Genomic DNA, 20,919 nt, shown 5'->3' with positions numbered 1-20,919 from the left:
GGTAATGTTGGTAATTACAGAAGGTAATGTTGGCCATTACATAAGGTAATAGAAGGTAATGTTGATCATTACAGAATGTAATGTTGGTCATTGCAGAAGGTAATGTTGGTCATTACAGAAGGTAATGTTGGCCATTACATAAGGTAATGTTTGGTAATGCTGTTCATTAAAGAAGGTAATGTTGGTCATTACAGAATGTGATGTTGGTAATCACATAAGGTAATGTTGATCATTACAGAAGGTAATGTTGATCATTACAGAAGGTAATGTTGGTCATTACAGAAGGTGATGTTGGTCATTACAGAAGGTAATGTTGGTCATTACAGAAGGTGATGTTGGTCATTACAGAAGGTGATGTTGGTCATTACAGAAGGTAATGTTGATCATCACAGAAGGTAATGTTGATCATCACAGAAGGTAATGTTGATCATTACAGAAGGTAATGTCAGTAATGTTGGTCATTACAGAAGGTAATGTCAGTAATGTTGGTAATTACAGAAGGTAATGGTGGTAATTACAGAAGGTAATGTCAGTAATGTTGGTAATTACAGAAGGTACAAGAAACATCAATGTATTTTAAAAAAACGTCAAGATCATGTTTAGTAGGGCAGTACTTGTGGATTAATTTATATGAAACCTCTTTAATATTAGTAGTTAAAAGAAACTTCTGAGAAAGAGACCAAACATTTTCCCAATGAATATTTCTTAAAAGGGCATTCGAGAAAGACATGACATATGGGCCAAAATCCTTTCTCTGGCCAAAAGCTACGCCATGCCCACGGACGCCATGCCCACGGACGCCATGCCCACGGACGCCATGCCCACGGACGCCATGCCCACGGACGCCATGCCCACGGACGCCATGCCCACGGACGCCATGCCCACGGACGCCATGCCCACGCCATGCCCACGGACGCCATGCCCACGGACGCCATGCCCATGCCCACGGACGCCATGCCCACGGACGCCATGCCCACGGACGCCATGCCCACGGACGCCATGCCCACGGACGCCATGCCCACGGACTCCATGCCCACGGACGCCATGCCCACGGACGCCATGCCCACGGACTCCATGCCCACGGACGCCATGCCCACGGGACGCCATGCCCACGGACGCCATGCCCCGGACGCCATGCCCACGGACGCCTCCATGCCCACGCCATGCCCACGGACGCCATGCCCACGGACGCCATGCCCACCACGGGACGCCATGCCCACGGACGCCATGCCCACGGACTCCATGCCCACGGACGCCATGCCCACGGACGCCATGCCCACGGACTCCATGCCCACGGACGCCATGCCCACGGACGCCATGCCCACGGACGTTAGTTCCTTCTCCGCAACGAAGTATGTAGCGAACATCGAGCAGCGGAATGATTCAGTTTGAGTTGCCAGGCAACCTAGTTGTGCGTTTGAAAGTCAGTCTAATGAGGCTTCGCATAACTCTGACCCCAACAGCTGCTTTGACAAAAAAGACCCTTCTTAACTTTTAACAATTCCCGCCTTGTGTTACCAGTACAACAAATCTCCTCCATAAAAACACCTGTGCAACCAATGCAATAATGGCAATTAACTATCAATAATATGCAAAGCTGTATCGGGAAAACACACGAACATTACAGACTTATAACGGCAGGACAGTAGAATCCTGCTGTAAACATATGACACCCATTCATGTTATCGTCCATAATAACAGTCCTCAGACGATGATCACTCTTCTGACGGTGATTATACTCGTAACACCTGAGTGGGCGGGTGCAGTGTCCAGACGCACATTTCAGGCATTTTGATTGGTTTGTGAGTGACACATAGATAGGTTGAGTAGCCAAACTAACGTGACTGAGGGGGAAAGTTACCCTATCTGCACTGACCCTACACACACACTCCCTAGACTATATACACACACCATATACACACTCACTTACACACCCCACGTTGACAGTCCCACACAAAACCCTCACACATTCACATACACTACATAGGCACACATCTTCCCTGGGTTGGAGTTTCACATCCTCAACTTGAGGATGACGATGGCCAGGATGACGAAGAAAGTGTTCCAGCCCAGGGTGACAACAAAGCCTCGCCACACTATCATCCTGGAGAGACCCCAGCCTGAGGGAGAGACAAGGTAAGATGGTGTCTTTCTCTGTGTGTGTGGGAGAGAGAGTTTGTGTGTGTTTGTACTGTGATATGAAGATGAGACAGACAGACAGACAGACAGACAGACAGACAGACAGACAGACAGACAGACAGACAGACAGACAGACAGACAGACAGACAGACAGACAGACAGACAGACAGACAGACAGACAGACAGACAGACAGACAGACAGACAGACAGACAGACAGACAGACAGACAGACAGACAGACAGACAGACAGACAGACAGACAGACAGAGAGAGCAGGATATCTTTCCTCCACTGTGAGCTCGGGACTATGTTGTGCATGTGTGTGTGTGTGTGTGTAAACTCAGCAAAAAAAGAAACGTTTCTTTTTCAGGACCTTGTCTTTCAAAGATAATTCGTAAAAATACAAATAACTTCACCGATTTTCATTGTAAAGGGTTTGAACACTTTCCCATGCTCGTCGGTCGCTAAGACACTAACAGCTTACGGACGGTAGGCAATTAAGGTCACAAAACTTAGGACACTAAAGAGGCCTTTCTACTGACTCTGAAAAACACCAAAGAAAGATGCCCAGGGTCCCTGCTCACCTGCGTGAATGTGCCTTAGGCATGCTGCAAGGAGGCATGAGGACTGCAGATGTGGCCAGGGCAATACATGGCAATGTCCGTACTGTGAGACGCCTAAGACAGCGCTACAGGGAGACAGGACGGACAGCTGATCGTCCTCGCAGTGGCAGCCCATGTGTAACAACACCTGCACAGGATCGGTACATCCGAACATCACCCATGCGGGAGAGGTACAGGATGGCAACAACAACTGCCCGAGTTACACCAGGAACGCACAATCCCTCCATCAGTGCTCAGACTGTCCGCAATGGGCTGAGAGAGGCTGGACTGAGGGCTTGTAGGCCTGTTGTAAGGCAGGTCCTCACCTCTCCTATGGGCACAAACCCACGTCGCTGGACCAGACAGGACTGGCAAAAAGTGTTCTTCACTGACGAGTCACGGTTTTGTCTCACCAGGGGTGATGGTCGGATTCGAGTTTATTATCGTTGAAGGAATGAGCGTTACACCGAGGCCTGCACTCTGGAGCGGGATCGATTTGGAGGTGGAGGATCCATCATGGTCTGGGATGGTGTGTCACAGCATCATCGGACTGAGCTTGTTGTCGTTGCAGGCAATCTCAACACTGTGCGTTACAGGGAAGACATCCTGCTCCCTCATGTGGTTCCCTTCCTGCAGGCTCATCCTGACATGACCCTGCAGCATGACAATGCTACTAGCTATACTGTTCGTTCTGTGTGATTTCCTGCAAGACAGGAATGTCAGTGTTCTGCCATGGCCATCGAAGAGCCCGGATCTGAATCCCATTGAGCACATCTGGGACCTGTTTGATCGGTGGGTGAGGGCTAGGGCCATTCCCCCCAGAAATGTCTGGGAACTTGCAGGTGCATTGGTGGAAGAGTGGGGTAACATCTCACAGCAAGAACTGGCAAATCTGGTGCAGTCTACAAGGAGGAGATGCACTGCAGTACTCAATGCAGCTGGTGGCCACAGCAGATACTGACTGTTACTTTTGATTTTGACCTTTGATCAGGTACACATTATTCAATTTCTGTTAGTCACATGTCTGTGGAACTTGTTCAGTTTATGTCTCAGTTGTTGAATATTGTTATGTTCATACACATATTTAAACATGTTAAATTTGCTGAAAATAAACGCAGTTGACAGTGAGAGGACTTTTTTTGTTGTTGCTGAGTTTAAGTACAGTATTTATATTTGTGTGTGTGTGTCTGTGTGTGTGAGTGTGTGTGTCTGTGTGTGTGTGTTACCTCTGTACATGATGCATCGTAGGGCTTCAGAAGCGTATGTCTGGGGCAGGGCCAGACTGATGTAACGTAGTGGATAGGGGATACATTCCACAGGCCAGATTATACCTGTAGAGAGAGGAGGAAAGAGACTGTCTTAGAGAAAGAGAGAGTGAGATGTGTGTGTGTGTGTGTGCTGTTCTTCTTTGTGAGGTTCAGAAGACAGAGACATGTCCTAAACTGATCTGCTTTGGCAACATGGATTTTCTTCCAAGAAAGTATTAATTTCAGAAAGAGTAATTGAACTGAACTGAATAGGATTTAATTCAACTTTATTGAATTGCCTCAGGACTACCTGACATGATGACTCCTTGCTGTCCCCAGTCCACCTGGCCGTGCTGCTGCTCCAGTTTCAACTGTTCTGCCTGCGGCTATGGAATCCTGACCTGTTCACCGGACGTGCTACCTGTCCCAGACCTATTATTTGACCATGCTGGTCATTTATGAATATTTGAACATCTTGGCCATGTTCTGTTATAATCTCCACCCGGCACAGCCAAAAGAGGACTGGCCACCCATCATAGCCTGGTTCCTCTCCAGGTTTCTTCATAGGTTTTGGGTTTCCTAGGGAGTTTTTCCTAGCCACCGTGCTTCTACACCTGCATTGCTTGCTGTTTGGGGTTTTAGGCTGGGTTTCTGTACAGCACTTTGAGATATCAGCTGATGTACGAAGGGCTATATAAATTGATTTGATTTGATATTGAGAGAACATGGAAGACACTATTGTAGTTTGGCATAGTTATGGAAATCAAACCCCCTAAAACATACTACTGACTATTGAGGTAAAAGACAGTGTGTGTCTCTGTGTGCTAGCGTGTGTATGTGCGTCCGTGTGTGTGTCACGTACCACTAACGATGAGGTTGAGGAAAAAGACAGTGTGTGTGTATGTGCGTCCGTGTGTGTGTGTGTGTGTGTGTGTGTCACCTACCACTAACGATGAGGTTGGGGTAGAAGATACCAAGGGCAGCTTGGGTGGCGTTCTGTTCGTCATCGATGGCGGATGAGATGACCAGACCAAAGGAAGTGCCTGTTATGCCCTGCAGCACGATCAGAGCTATAACCAACACCAGGCTCCCCTCATTAGGGATCTGGAGGGAGGGAGGGAGGCGGAGGAGGGGGAGAAAGAGGAGAAGGAAAGCGAGAGTTGGAGGAGGGGGAGAAGGAGAAGGACGGAGAGAGAGAGGACAGGGATTGGAGGAGGAGACAGTAAAAAGTGAGAAAGACAGAAAAGGAGGGAAGGTAACAAGAGAGAGGAAGGTGAAAGAGCATGTCATGTTATTCAATGATATAGTGTCTGTTACATTGTCACAATACAGAGACCTGTGTGTGTGTGTGTGTGTGTGTGTGTGTGTGTGTGTGTGTGTGTGTGTGTGTGTGTGTGCGTGCGTGCGTGCGTGCGTGCGTGCGTGCATGTGTGTGTGTGTGTTACCTTAAAGACAAGCAGCATTAAGATCAGTAGTAGAATTATCTGGACACTGATGATAATCAGCTGGGAGATGAGATACGCCAGCACGGTCTCCATTGAACTCACACCTTGGGGAGGGAGAGGGAGAGGGAGAGGGAGAGGGAGAGGGAGAGGGAGAGGGAGAGGGAGAGGGAGAGGGAGAGGGAGAGGGAGAGGGAGAGGGAGAGGGAGAGGGGGAGGGAGAGGGAGAGGGAGAGGGAGTACACTGTGGCTAAATATTTGACCATGGTTACTGATCAAAACCTTAGAAAAACCTTGACAAAGTACAGGCTCAGTGAACACAGCCTTGCCATTGAGAAGGGTAGACACAGGAAAACCTGGCTCCCTGTAGAGGACAGGCTGTGCAACCACTGCACCGCAGCAGAACCTGGCTCCCCGTAGAGGAAAGGCTGTGCAACCACTGCACCGCAGCAGAACCTGAGACGGAGCTGCATTTCCTGACAAAATGTCAAAAATATAAACAATTAGAGAGTGTCATTTCCCCAAATTTAAAAACCCTTATTCAAGAAACCGTTCCACTCACAGCAGAGGCTCCCTTGTCTAGAATAAGAGCTCAAAAGCCAATCATCTCCTCTTTAAGTTCTCGGTTTCAAAGACCTCTCTGATGAGACTAGGCTACCCGTCCTGTTGGGGGAGGACGCAGAGAGCTGTGGGTTGGCAGCGCACTACATTGCTGCCTGCCATAAGTTGAGGTACAGTGTCTGACAGACCAATCAACCTGCACATGTCCTCTACTGTATGCTTATTGTTATTGTTCAATGTGTTGGTTATTTTGACACTTGGTTATTGTTGTTACTGTTGTCCCGTTGACAATTTTGATTCTCATTTTAATTTTTTATATTGTAAATATCCAAAATAAGCTTTGGCAAAATGTACATAGTTACGTCATGGCAATAAAGCAAATTGAATTGAATTGAGAGACGGAGAGAGGGAGAATGAGGAAGAGAGAAAGAGGAATAGAGAGAAAGAGAGAGAGTAAGGAGAGAGAGAGAATAAGAAAGAGAGCGATAGAGAGAGAGAGGAGGAATAGAGAAAGAGAGAGGAGTAAGAAGGAGAGAGAAAAGAAGAGGGAGAGGTAGAGAGAGAGAGAGAGAGAGAGAGAGAGAGAGAGAGAGAGAGAGAGAGAGAGAGAGAGAGAGAGAGAGAGAGAGAGAGAGAGAGAGAGAGAATAGGAAGAACATAGAGAAAAAGGGAGAAGCAATGTATTTATTGTTTCATAATGTGGGGCCCATGGTGATTTAGCTAAATAGTCAATTATTGGACACGACCCTATCTGCATTGAGCCTTTCTGCACTGAGCCTTTCTGCACTGACCCTATCTGCACTGAGCCTATCTGCACTGACCCTATCTGCACTGACCCTATCTGCACTGAGCCTATCTGCACTGAGCCTATCTGCACTGAGCCTATCTGCACTGAGCCTATCTGCACTGAGCCTTTCTGCACTGAGCCTTTCTGCACTGAGCCTATCTGCACTGAGCCTTTCTGCACTGACCCTATCTGCACTGACCCTATCTGCACTGAGCCTATCTGCACTGAGCCTATCTGCACTGACCCTATCTGCACTGAGCCTATCAGCACTGAGCCTATCTGCACTGACCCTTTCTGCACTGAGCCTTTCTGCACTGAGCCTTTCTGCACTGAGCCTATCTGCACTGAGCCTTTCTGCACTGAGCCTATTTACACACACATTAGACACAACGCATACCGAAACAACACAAACACACATTCACATATAGTACCAGTCAAAAGTTTGTACACACCTATTCATTCAAGGTTGAAGCTTTAAATTTGTACTATTTTTACTCTATTTTTTTGAAGACATCAAAACTATGAAATAACACATGGAATCATGTAGTAACCAGAAAAGTGTTACACAAATCAAAATATATTTTATATTTGAGATTCTTCAAAGTAGCCCTCCTCTGCCAAATACTCTACAGAAAATGACCATGGTGATGAATCAACTAGTTTTAGGCACTGTTATCATGTAGACACTTGGCTGTTGTCAGAATAATTCATGCTGTCGTCTTCCAAGCATTGTAGTCAACTGTAAACCTCTATAGTGCACTATGGGCTCAGATCATCATCCGTGTACTGACCAGTATTGACCACTAGGGGGAGATGGTGGATCATTCTGATTAAAATCTTTTATTTATTTTTATTTGTCACATGCGCTGGTGTACACTATTGTGAAATGCTAGTTTATGAGCCATTCCCAACAATATATGCAGAGTTAAAAAATAATCATACAAATACAAAATAGAATGAAATATATTGAACAAAAAATATAAACTCAATATGCTAAAAATGTATACGATTTTACTGAGTTACAGTTCATATAAGGAAATCAGTCAATTTAAATAAATTCATTAGGCCCTAATCTATGGATTTCATATCACTGGGCAGAGGCACAGCCATGGGTGGGCCTGGGAAGGCATGGGCCCACCCACTGGGAATCCAGGCCCAGCAAATCGGAATGATTTCTCCCCCACTAAAGAGCTTTATTACAGACAGAAATACCCCTCAATTTCATCAGCAGGTGGCTGGTCTCAGACACAGGTGAAGAAGCAGAATGTGGAGGTTCTGGGTTGGCATGGTTACACGTGGTCTACGGTTGTGAGGCCAGTTAGAGATTAACGTTAAATTCTCTGGCAACAGCTCTGGTGGACATTCCTGCAGAACTTGAGACATCTGTGGCATTGTGATGTGTGACAAAACTGCACATTTGAGTGGCCTTTTATTGTCCCCAGCACAAGGTGCACCTGTGTCATGATCGTGCTGTTTAATCAGCTTCTTGATATGCCACACCTGTCAGGTGGATGAATTATCTTGGCAAAGGAGAAATGCTCACTAACAGGGACGTGAACAAATTTGTGCACAACATTTGAGAGCGATAAACTTTTTGTGCGTATGGAACATTTCTGGGATATTTTATTTCATGAAACATGTTGCTTTTATGTTTTTGTTCAGTATAGTTGTGTGTACGTTTTAAGCTAAGGATCTAATCTCCTGCTTTCAGACATTTCACCACCTAGATTACGAGGGTTAGATTTGCATCCAAAAATGTCATGTCAGCACAAAGCATGTACAACATCTAGTATAATGATTAGCTTCATATACATAGTCTACAGCTGAACAGTATGTCAACAGTGTGTGAGTTAAGCTTCTGCAGCATAATGTCAAGGGCTGCATTGCAAATGCCCATAAGACTAATGCCATCATGCTATTGGCCAGTGGTTCCCAACTCCGGTCCTCGAGTACTCCCTCCCAACAGTACAGTTTTATTGTAACTGTGGACAAACACCTGATTCAACTTGTCAACTAATCATCAGGCCCTCTGAGTTGAATCAGGTTTGTTTGTCCGGGGCTACAACAATGTGTGCTGTTGGGGGAACTGGAGGACTGGATTTGGGCTGTTGTGGGAACTGGAGGGTTGGAGTTGGGGGAACTGGAGGGTTGGAGTTGGGCTGTTGTGGGGAACTGGAGGGTTGGAGTTGGGCTGTTGTGGGGAACTGGAGGGTTGGGCTGTTGTGGGGAACTGGAGGGTTGGAGTTGGGCTGTTGTGGGGAACTGAAGGACTGGAGTTGGGCTGTTGTGGGGAACTGAAGGACTGGAGTTGGGCTGTTGTGGGGAACTGAAGGACTGGAGTTGGGCTGTTGTGGGGAACTGGAGGACTGGAGTTGGGCTGTTGTGGGGAACTGGAGGACTGGAGTTGGGCTGTTGTGGGGAACTGGAGTTGGGCTGTTGTGGGGAACTGGAGGACTGGAGTTGGGCTGTTGTGGGGAACTGGAGGACTGGAGTTGGGCTGTTTTGGGGAACTGGAGGACTGGAGTTGGGCTGTTTTGGGGAACTGGAGGACTGGAGTTGGGCTGTTGTGGGGAACTGGAGGACTGGAGTTGGGCTGTTGTGGGGAACTGGAGGACTGGAGTTGGGCTGTTGTGGGGAACTGGAGGGTTGGAGTTGGGCTGTTGTGGGGAACTGGAGGGTTGGAGTTGGGCTGTTGTGGGGAACTGGAGGGTTGGAGTTGGGCTGTTGTGGGGAACTGGAGGGTTGGAGTTGGGCTGTTTTGGGGAACTGGAGGGTTGGAGTTGGGCTGTTTTGGGGAACTGGAGGGTTGGAGTTGGGCTGTTTTGGGGAACTGGAGGGTTGGAGTTGGGCTGTTTTGGGGAACTGGAGGGTTGGAGTTGGGCTGTTTTGGGGAACTGGAGGGTTGGAGTTGGGCTGTTGTGGGGAACTGGAGGACTGGAGTTGGGCTGTTGTGGGGAACTGGAGGACTGGAGTTGGGCTGTTGGGGGAACTAGAGGACTGGAGTTGGGGGAACTGGAGGGTTGGAGTTGTGCTGTTGTGGGGAACTGGAGGACTGGAGTTGGGGGAACTGGAGGGTTGGAGTTGGGGGAACTGGAGGGTTGGAGTTGGGGGAACTGGAGGGTTGGAGTTGGGGAAATGGAGGGTTGGAGTTGGGCTGTTGTGGGGAACTGAAGGACTGGAGTTGGGCTGTTGTGGGGAACTGAAGGACTGGAGTTGGGCTGTTGTGGGGAACTGAAGGACTGGAGTTGGGCTGTTGTGGGGAACTGAAGGACTGGAGTTGGGCTGTTGTGGGGAACTGGAGTTGGGCTGTTGTGGGGAACTGGAGGACTGGAGTTGGGCTGTTGTGGGGAACTGGAGTTGGGCTGTTGTGGGGAACTGGAGGACTGGAGTTGGGCTGTTGTGGGGAACTGGAGTCGGGCTGTTGTGGGGAACTGGAGGACTGGAGTTGGGCTGTTGTGGGGAACTGGAGTTGGGCTGTTGTGGGGAACTGGAGGACTGGAGTTGGGCTGTTGTGGGGAACTGGAGGACTGGAGTTGGGAACCACTGCTATAGGCCTGTGGCTGCATTGGTGCTGCATGCCATTATCAGCTGCAAAATGGGTTCACATGGCCGATATCCTGAAAAAATAGTGACAATCAAATAAAACTAATTGGAGAGGTAAATGTTCAAATGAGAATAGAACACAGAAACAGACAAATTAGAGACAGATTCCTCTTTATTGCAGGATTGTGATTAATCAACATAACACTAGTTCATCTTGAATAATAGTTACATTAACACTTAACTGCACAAATCAACACTGTCAAAGTGTAAGCTAACTCCTAGGTAAAAGGTTAGACATTTTAGTAACACGTATGTTGTTATTACTAAAACAATTTCAGGTGAACAAAAACATGTCAATACCAGAGGTGTCCAACATCACTGATCTACTGGGGGAACAGACTTCTGTTAGGTTTGACACATTGAATCAGGTGTGTTAGTGCATGGCTGGAGCAGAAGCCTGCACACCCAGTACGGTTGGCCTGCTCCAGTTGTAATGTGTTTATACATAGTGTTACTTTTAAACTGTATTTTTCTTCACAAAAATGTACTAATATATAATCCATGGTATATTCTCTTGGGACATTAATTAGGACCTCTTCATCTGCAGACAGGGTTTCACAGCACTCTGTATCTGAGGACAGACATCGAAAAGAAACAGGCTGCATTATACTCAAGTTAGACAGCCCTGAATATTATGTTACTCTATATCTCTGTCCTCAGTATCTCACTAGGGGACTGGAACTAGAGAATAGTTTCATAATGTCCTCCCACAAAGGTACCTCCCCTATCTAGAGTAGCCTGCTCTCTGTCCTCAGTATCTCACTAGGGACTGGAACTAGAGAATAGTTTCATAATGTCCTCCCACAAAGGTACCTGCCCTCTCTAGAGTAGCCTGCTCTCTGTCCTCAGTATCTCACTAGGGACTGGAACTAGAGAATAGTTTCATAATGTCCTCCCACAAAGGTACCTGCCCTCTCTAGAGTAGCCTGCTCTCTGTCCTCAGTATCTCACTAGGGACTGGAACTAGAGAATAGTTTCATAATGTCCTCCCACAAAGGTACCTGCCCTATCTAGAGTAGCCTGCTCTCTGTCCTCAGTATCTCACTAGGGACTGGAACTAGAGAATAGTTTCATAATGTCCTCCCACAAAGATACCTGCCCTCTCTAGAGTAGCCTGCTCTCTGTCCTCAGTATCTCAATAGGGACTGGAACTAGAGAATAGTTTCATAATGTCCTCCCACAAAGGTACCTCCCCTATCTAGAGTAGCCTGCTCTCTGTTCTCTGACAGCTGGAACTGAAAGCTAATCCTTTCACCCTCTTCCATGGCTGTTAGCTAGCTAACTAGCTACAAAAGCATTTGGAGTTACAACGATAAATACATCAAGATAACTAACTAGCTAATATGAAGCTAGCAAACTGGTGATATTTAATTCACCTAGCTAGATACAGTATACAGTATGTAAAGTTTGTTAACCAGCGAACATTACGTTAGCAGCTAATTTGAGTTAGCCTGCACACTAAGTTTCTGTAGCAAGCAAGCTAATAATACATAGTTTTTTGATATTTACTTACTTGAATAGGTTCTCCCACTGACTCCATTTCCTGGGTCCTTAGAAATAATGGGAAATCTTCCAGAAGTTTCCGATGGTAACAAAACGCAGTCAGCCATATGGAGGATTGGAGGACTTCATCAGACTTGAGTTGGTCTTCCAACATGGGGGTTGCTAGGTGATTTGTGACGTCCTTGCAAGCCCTCTATAGGTGCTGTTTGGGATGCCTAGCCCAGGCCAAAATGTAAGCACTAAATAGGGAATATGGTGCCATTTTGTTACCCACTGTGTGAACTTTGACCTCTTACCTGAGACCCAGCACCTTTCCATTAGCCCTTCCTTCCTCTCTATCACGAAGGAGAGGGCCGTCAAGCCCACTGCGAGATAGAAAGTGATGCTGTGTAGAGAGAGAAGAAGGGGAGGGAGAGAATGAGGGGGAGTGAGAAGGAGGGAGAAGGGAGGGGGAGAGAGAAGGAGGGAGGGGGTAGAATGAGGGAGAAGGGAGGGGGGGGAGAGAGAAGGAGGGAGGGGGTAGAATGAGGGAGAAGTGAAGGAGAGAGGGTAGAGTGAGGGGAGAAGGGAGGGGGAGAGAGAAGGAAGGAGGGGGTAGAATGAGGAAGAAGGGAGGGGAGAGAAGGAGGGAGGGGGTAGAATGAGGGAGAAGGGGGGGGAGAGAGAAGGAGGGAGGGGGTTGAATGAGGGAGAAGGAAGGGGGAGAGAGAAGGAGGGAGGGGGTTGAATGAGGGAGAAGTGAGGGAGAGAGAGAAGGAGAGAGATTAGAATGAGAGAGAAGGGAGGGAGAAAAGGGGCAAAAGAGGATAAATCGAGAGAATAAAAAGAGGAAACATGAGGAAGTTATATGGAGTAGAGAGAGAGAGAGGAGCGAGAGAGACAGGAGAGAGACAGAGAGAGACAGGAGAAACATAGGGAGAGAGAGGGAGATACATGGAGAGAGAGAGAAAGAGAGAGCGACAGGGAGAGATTAAGAGGAGGGAAACCATAAGGCATACAGTATTTTAACAGATTATCATCTTCGTCTCAGTAAAGCTGACTAGGTTCAGACGTGGACTGAATCTCTACCTCAGAACGGCTCCTGGCGTCACAAACGTGGTGAAGTCTGAGTTCATGCTGCCATAGATGGGCTCCTCAAACTGGAAAGAGAAACGGGACAAAGAGAAATAGTCAGTTGAATACACTGAGTACACTGTGTATTCATCAGGAATGGATCAAACATTTGTATACATTCAACAACACGGGTTACATTGTGGTCTTGGGAAGACAACAGCTTGTCTCTATCAGACACTAGCAAGGCTAGTAGATGTGGATGGCAGAATACTATCAACACAGGGCCTGCTTCCCAAATGACACCCTATTCCCTACATAGGACACTACTTTTGACCACGGCCCTATGGACCATTTGTGACTTAACCAGGGTTTTAAGGGGATTTTCATACCTTGACAGGAAGAGAGAGCAGGTAAGACCTGCTACTCATCTTATACTGGATAAAACCCTGAAGAGGGAACAGAGAGGCAGAAGCCATATGAATAATAACACTAACACTCTCAAAAGTCAAAGAACACTTCCAAAACAGAATCATTCGCCACCTAATGACAAGACAAAGAAAAGGGAACTCTGGTGTACCTCAAAGGCATCTTTAATTTTTTTCTGAAGCATTAAGGCGATTTGTCGATCTGGAGAAAATACATTAAAAGGTTAAAACAATGTCACCATAAGTTTGACAAACATCACTTGAAAAATGTTTGATCTATTTCAATGATTTGAACGTTTACAGTATTTTGGAATAAAACTAATCAATCATTTACTTTGAAAAGCATCCAAAATCCATTTCCATTACTTGGGAGATGAGCCATCATTCAGAAGACCCCCACAGTATTGTAAAACAGTTACACTAACACCTAGAGGTCAATTTCACAGCCAAACTATCTATGCTATTCTATTGGCATTCTATTATATTCTAACAGTGTTCTATTCTATTCAGAACTATTCTATTCCAACAGTGTTCTATTCTATTCTATCGACATTCTATTCTAATCTAACAGTGTTCTATTCTATTCAGATCTATTCTATTCTAACAGTGTTATATTCTATTCAGATCTATTCTATTTTATCGGCATTCTATTCTAACAGTGTTCTATTTTATTCAGATCTATTCTATTCTATTCAGATCAACTATATTCTATCAGTATTCTATTCCAACAGTGTTCTATTCTATGCAGATCTATTCTATTGGCATTGTATTATATTCTAACAGTGTTCTATTCTATTCAGATCTATTCTATTGGCATTCTATTCTAACAGTGTTCTATTCAGATCTATTCTATGGCATTCTATTCTAACAGTGTTATATTCTATTCAGATCTATTCTATCGGCATTATATTATATTCTAACAGTGTTCTATTCTATTCAGATCTATTCTATTCTAGCAGTATTGTATTCTACTCTATTTGAAGGTACATTCTGGAACACTGTCACATGCCAACAGACTGCGGAGTGAAAGCTTACTGGTCAGGTCCAACCAGACGTGCACCGACCCTCCATCCACCACCTCCTTAGAGACCTGCCTCTGGATCATCCTGCATAATACAACACAGAACAAACATGATACTGTGTGTGTGCATGATACAGTAAGGATCCTGTATAACACAACACACACCACAGAGACATGATACTGTGTGTGTGCATGCAGTAAGCTACCTGGTTGGCCCAGGTGTGTGTGACCCTGATCGACAGGCAAGACCAGACTTTCCACTTCACGGCTGATCTCACACGCACACGCGCACACACGCACGCACACACACACACACACACACACACACACACACACACACACACACACACACACACACACACACACACACACACACACACACACACACACACACACACACACACACACACACACACACACACACACACACACACACACACACACACACACACACACACACACACACACACACACACGAGGAGGAGTCCATGCAGATACACACTGTCACAGACAGACATACTGGTGACTGGTGTACCCTTCCTCACCACAGAGTCATCATCACGTTAGATGCCTTGTTGACCTCACTGTGTGTGTGTATGTGTGTGTGTCTGTCCGTGTGTATCTGTCTATCTGTCTGTGTGTGGGTGTGTGTAAGACAGTGGAATGCTTTGTCACATTGGCAGCTGGAAGGTGCACAGGTTTCCATTACGCTGTAGGGAAGAATCTTGACACTGGTGGCCTTAAAGTTCAACAGCATTGCAAGTCATGGACAGTGATTTCACTTGCTTTGGCAATGTTAACACATGATTCCCATGCCAATAAAGCCCTTGAATTGAATTGAATTAAGAGAAGAGATAGAAGAGGCAAGAAGAGAGTAGAGTAGAGTAGAGTAGAGTAGAGTAGAGTAGAGTAGAGTAGAGTAGATTAGATTAGAGTAGAGTAGAGTAGAGTAGAGTAGAGTAGATTAGATTAGATTAGAGTAGAGTAGAGTAGAGTAGAGTAGAGTAGATTAGATTAGAGTAGAGTAGAGAGTAGAGTAGAGTAGAGTAGAGTAGAGTAGGTAGGGGAGGGGAGAGGAGGGGAGAGGAGAGGAGAGGAGAGGAAAAGAAGATAACAGAACAGAACAGAAGAGAAGAGAGAAGAACAGAAGAACAAGGGAAGAAGATGAGACTAGACTAGAGACAGGTCCAGAGGTAGGTCTCACCTCTTGGTCAGGTAGCTGGTAAAATTCTTTCCAAACCCGATGACGGCCCAGTACTCTCCGTTATAGGCCCCTGCAAAAGCCTCAGCATGGGACAGGTTCACCTAGGGCAGGGAGGGGCAGGGTACACCATCAGTGACTATAGCTAGGTCTTAAATTACACACTATTCCTCCATCAAGTGGACTAAGTCTGACCAGGAGGACAATGTTACACCCTATTCCTCCATCTAGTGGACTAAGTCTGACCAGGAGGACAGTGTTACACCCTATTCCTCCATCTAGTGGACTAAGTCTGACCAGGAGGACAGTATTACACCCTATTCCTCCATCTAGTGGACTAAGTCCGACCAGCAGGACAGTGTTACACCCTATTCCTCCATCTAGTGGACTAAGTCTGACCAGCAGGACAGTGTGGGAGATAGAAAACCGATTGGTCCAGTACCTGTTGCACGCTGGAGTTGTCCAGGAAGGAGAGCAGGGATTGGCTGAAGGAACTGGAGGAGGTCTCATTGTTGACCACAGCCACCTGTATTCCTTTGGGGTCTCCTCCGATACACAGACACATCAGAGAGATCTGCATGACTGGTAGAAGGAACTGGAAAAACAGGGACCTGGACAGATACAATGCAATCAGACTGGGGTTGCAGAACAACTTTCCCAGAATTCCCAGGTATTCCAGACATTTTGGTTGGAAGATTTAAGGGATCATCATCTTCATCATTATCGTGTCTGCCTTCCTCCAGCTCGTTCTACTCCTTTAATTCATCCTCATCCTCCTCACCCTGGCATTCTCTTCATCCGCACCGTGGTCTTGATAATCAGAGCTGCGATGTTCCTCCACTTTGGCATCACATGCCTGACTCGTACCTTCCAGTCCGCTACACACACACACACACACACACACACACACACACACACACACACACACACACACACACACACACACACACACACACACACACACACACACACACACACACACACACACACACACACACACACACACACACACACGTTTGTTTTACTATCCTTGTGGGGACCAAACAATTGATTTTCCATTCAAAATTGTATTTTTCCTAACCCTAACACTTAACCTAAACCTTACCTTAACCCCTAACCTAACCCTAACTCCTAATCATAACTGCTAACCCTAGTTCTAACCCTAATTGTAAACCTAAACCTAACCCCTAAGCCTAAAATGTCCCCACTTCTCTGAATTTTCCTTGTTTTACTATCCTCGTGAGGACTTCTGGTCCCGACTAGGAGAGTAAAACCCAACCCAACACACACACACACAGTATTAAATATCTTAGGAAATTCAATTCAAGACAATTTTGTAACCCAACATCTGAGTATATACAGTGTAGTGTCCATACAACCCTACATTTACCTGAGTATATACAGTGTAGTGTCCATACAACCCTACATTTACCTGAGTATATACAGTATAGTGTCCATACAACCCTACATTTACCTGAGTATAAACAGTGTAGTGTCCATACAACCCTACATTTACCTGAGTATATACAGTGTAGTGTCCATACAACCCTACATTTACCTGAGTATATACAGTGTAGTGTCCATACAACCCTACATTTACCTGAGTATATACAGTGTAGTGTCCATACAACCCTACATTTACCTGAGTATAAACAGTGTAGTGTCCATACAACCCTACATTTACCTGAGTATAAACAGTATAGTGTCCATACAACCCTACATTTACCTGAGTATATACAGTGTAGTGTCCATACAACCCTACATTTACCTGAGTATATACAGTATAGTGTCCATACAACCCTACATTTACCTGAGTATAAACAGTGTAGTGTCCATACAACCCTACATTTACCTGAGTATATACAGTGTAGTGTCCATACAACCCTACATTTACCTGAGTATATACAGTGTAGTGTCCATACAACCCTACATTTACCTGAGTATATACAGTGTAGTGTCCATACAACCCTACATTTACCTGAGTATATACAGTGTAGTGTCCATACAACCCTACATTTACCTGAGTATATACAGTGTAGTGTCCATACAACCCTACATTTACCTGAGTATATACAGTATAGTGTCCATACAACCCTACATTTACCTGAGTATTTGGGCAGCTCTTCAACTGGTCCCGGCCCGACTCCCAGGATTGGTTGAATCTCTTCCCGGCCGCTTTCGAGTGATTGGCCGCTCTCTAGTACCCCACCCTGAGGGTAGTTGCTGTGTTTGGAGCCCACCTGGTCTGAGGTCTCACACAGCTGCAGGAAGGCTTTCTCCAGGGTCTGCAGTGGGTGGATGGGGCAGTAGAGGAGATAGACAAAACAGTCAATTGAACACACAGATAACACAGTCAAGGGTTTATATGATCAGTGGTCAACACAGAACCAACTAAGCACAGACCGACGCAGGCGTCTTTTGGACTTGTGCTGTCCAGCCCGGGCCTTGATTTCAACGTCCACAGACATTCATTTTTTTCTCAGGTTCAGACCGGACCAAATCTGAGCCAATCATAGACATCTATTTTTAACAAGTTTGGATAGCACAGCACAGCACAGTAGAACACAGCAGAGTACACTACTGTACAGTAGAGCACACTACATTACAGTACAGTAGAGCACAGCATAGTTCATTACAGTACAGTAGAGCACACTACATTACAGTACAGTAGAACACAGCAGAGTACATTACAGTACAGTAGAGCACAGTACAGTACAGTAGAACACAGCATAGTTCATTACAGTACAGTGCTGTTTCGGTTTTTGTTACTTTTATTGTTTTGTAGTGTTTTGTGTTAATTCGTGTTTACGTTTGTTGATTAAACAAACATGGTCTCTCCTATCATTGCTATGCAGACGACACACAATTAATCTTCTCCTTTCCCCCTTCTGATGACCAGGTGGCGAATCGCATCTCTGCATGTCTGGCAGACATATCAGTGTGGATGACGGATCACCACCTCAAGCTGAACCTCGGCAAGACGGAGCTGCTCTTCCTCCCGGGGAAGGACTGCCCGTTCCATGATCTCGCCATCACGGTTGACAACTCCATTGTGTCCTCCTCCCAGAGCGCTAAGAACCTTGGCGTGATCCTGGACAACACCCTGTCGTTCTCAACCAACATCAAGGCGGTGGCCCGTTCCTGTAGGTTCATGCTCTACAACATCCGCAGAGTACGACCCTGCCTCACACAGGAAGCGGCGCAGGTCCTAATCCAGGCACTTGTCATCTCCCGTCTGGATTACTGCAACTCGCTGTTGGCTGGGCTCCCTGCCTGTGCCATTAAACCCCTTCAACTCATCCAGAACGCCGCAGCCCGTCTGGTGTTCAACCTTCCCATGTTCTCTCACGTCACCCCGCTCCTCCGTTCTCTCCACTGGCTTCCAGTTGAAGCTCGCATCCGCTACAAGACCATGGTGCTTGCCTACGGAGCTGTGAGGGGAACGGCACCTCAGTACCTCCAGGCTCTGATCAGGCCCTACACCCAAACAAGGGCACTGCGTTCATCCACCTCTGGCCTGCTCGCCTCCCTACCACTGAGGAAGTACAGCTCCCGCTCAGCCCAGTCAAAACTGTTCGCTGCTCTGGCCCCCCAATGGTGGAACAAACTCCCTCACGACGCCAGGACAGCGGAGTCAATCACCACCTTCCGGAGACACTTGAAACCCCACCTCTTTAAGGAATACCTAGGATAGGATAAGTATCCCTCTCACCCCCCCCCCCCTTTAAGATTTAGATGCACTATTGTAAAGTGACTGTTCCACTCGATGTCATAAGGTGAATGCACCAATTTGTAAGTCGCTCTGGATAAGAGCATCTGCTAAATGACTTAAATGTAAATGTAAATGTAAACATGGATTGCAATCTACACGCTGCATTTTGGTCCGACTCTCCTTCACACCAAGAGAACCGTTACAGAATCACCCACCACAAACGGACCAAGCAGCGTGTCAACAGGCAGGAGCCACAGGAGAGGCAACAGAGGCAGCAGGAGCAGCAGCAGCTGCAGTGGGAGAGGCTGCACCACCTGGCGAAATGGACATGGGAGGACGAACTGGATGGTAAAGGACCCTGGGCTCAGCCTGGAGAATATCGCCGCCCCAAGGAAGAACTGGAGGCGGAGAAAGCTGAGAGGCGCAGGTATGAGGAGGCAGCACGGCGTAGCGGATAGAAGCCCGAGAGTCAGCCCCAAAAATTTATTGGGGGGAGGCTCACAGGGAGTAGGGCTACGCTAGGTAGGAGACCTACGCTAACTTCCTGTGGTTACCGGGGGGCTAGAGAGACCGGGCAGGCACCGTGTTATGCAGTGGTGCGCACTGTGTCCCCTGTGCGGGTGCATAGCCCGGTGCGGTATATTCCAGCTCCGTGTATCGGCCGGGTTAGATTGAGCGTCGAGCCAAATGCCATGAAGCCGGCTCTACGCATCTGGTCCCCAGTGCGTCTCATTGGGCCGGCTTACATGGCACCAGCCTTGCGCTCGGTGTCTCCGGTTCGCCTGCATAGCCCAGTGCTATGGGCTATTCCAGGGCTATTCCACCTCGCCGCACTGGCAGGGCGACCGAGAGTATTCAACCAGGTAAGGTTGGGCAGGCTCGGTGCTCAAGAGCTCCAGTGCGCCTGCACGGTCCGGTCTATCCAGTACCACTTCCACACCCCAGCCCTCCGGTAGCAGCTCCCCGCACCAGGCTTCCTGTGCGTGTCCTCGGTTCAGTACCACCAGTGCCAGCACCACGCATCAGGCCTACAGTGCGCCTCGCCTCTCCTGCGCTGTCGGAGTGTCCCGCCTCTCCAGCGCTGTCAGAGTCTCCCGCCTGTTCAGCGCAGCCAGAGCTGCCAGTCTACATGGAGCAGCCAGAGCTGTCAGTCTGCATTGAGCAGCCAGAGCTGTCAGTCTGCAAGGTACTGCCAGCCTGCATGGAGCAGCCAGAGCTGCCAGTCTGCATGGAGCAGTCAGAGCTGTCAGTCTGCATGGAGCAGTCAGAGCTGTCAGTCTGCATGGAGCAGTCAGAGCTGTCAGTCTGCATGGAGCCGTCAGAGCTGTCAGTCTGCATGATGCCGTCAGAGCTGTCAGTCTGCATGAAGCAGCCAGAACTGTCAGTCTGCAAGGAGCTGCCAGTCTGCAAGGAGCTGCCAGTCTGCAAGGAGCTGCCAGTCTGCAAGGAGCTGTCAGTCTGCAAGGAGCTGCCAGTCTGTATGGAGTTGTCAGTCTGCAAGGAGCTGCCAGTCTGCACGGAGCCGCCAGAGCTGCTAGTCTGTAAGAGGCCGCCAGAGCTCAAGTCAACCAGAATCTTCCAGATCTGCCAGTCAAACAGAATCTTCCAGATCTGCCAGAACTGC

At 47.3% G+C, this 20,919-nt stretch overlaps 1 protein-coding gene across 2 annotated transcripts in view; it reads right to left on the bottom strand.

Moving 5' to 3' along the window:
* Positions 1-1,224: 1,224 nt before the first annotated feature.
* abch1 (ATP-binding cassette, sub-family H, member 1) overlaps positions 1,225-20,919 on the bottom strand; it is a 40,693-nt gene continuing 20,998 nt past the window's right edge. For both annotated transcript variants that reach the window (XM_046335493.1, XM_046335494.1), the window contains exons 8-20: positions 17,688-17,868; positions 16,365-16,461; positions 16,026-16,194; positions 15,587-15,687; positions 14,397-14,467; positions 13,514-13,563; positions 13,326-13,382; positions 12,952-13,022; positions 12,180-12,268; positions 5,433-5,536; positions 4,932-5,091; positions 3,967-4,071; positions 1,225-2,120 (exon numbers count right to left, since the gene is read on the bottom strand). In XM_046335493.1, the coding sequence (XP_046191449.1) occupies positions 2,014-2,120; positions 3,967-4,071; positions 4,932-5,091; positions 5,433-5,536; positions 12,180-12,268; positions 12,952-13,022; positions 13,326-13,382; positions 13,514-13,563; positions 14,397-14,467; positions 15,587-15,687; positions 16,026-16,194; positions 16,365-16,461; positions 17,688-17,868 (1,362 nt within the window). In that variant the 3' untranslated portion in view covers positions 1,225-2,013. The remainder of the gene's footprint in view (positions 2,121-3,966; positions 4,072-4,931; positions 5,092-5,432; positions 5,537-12,179; positions 12,269-12,951; positions 13,023-13,325; positions 13,383-13,513; positions 13,564-14,396; positions 14,468-15,586; positions 15,688-16,025; positions 16,195-16,364; positions 16,462-17,687; positions 17,869-20,919) is intronic.

The sequence above is a fragment of the Oncorhynchus gorbuscha genome, unplaced genomic scaffold (assembly GCF_021184085.1).
Source record: "Oncorhynchus gorbuscha isolate QuinsamMale2020 ecotype Even-year unplaced genomic scaffold, OgorEven_v1.0 Un_scaffold_761, whole genome shotgun sequence".
Lineage (NCBI taxonomy): Eukaryota > Metazoa > Chordata > Actinopteri > Salmoniformes > Salmonidae > Oncorhynchus > Oncorhynchus gorbuscha.
Note: the sequence above shows the minus strand (reverse complement) of the source record. Positions and strands in the feature narration are given on the sequence as shown.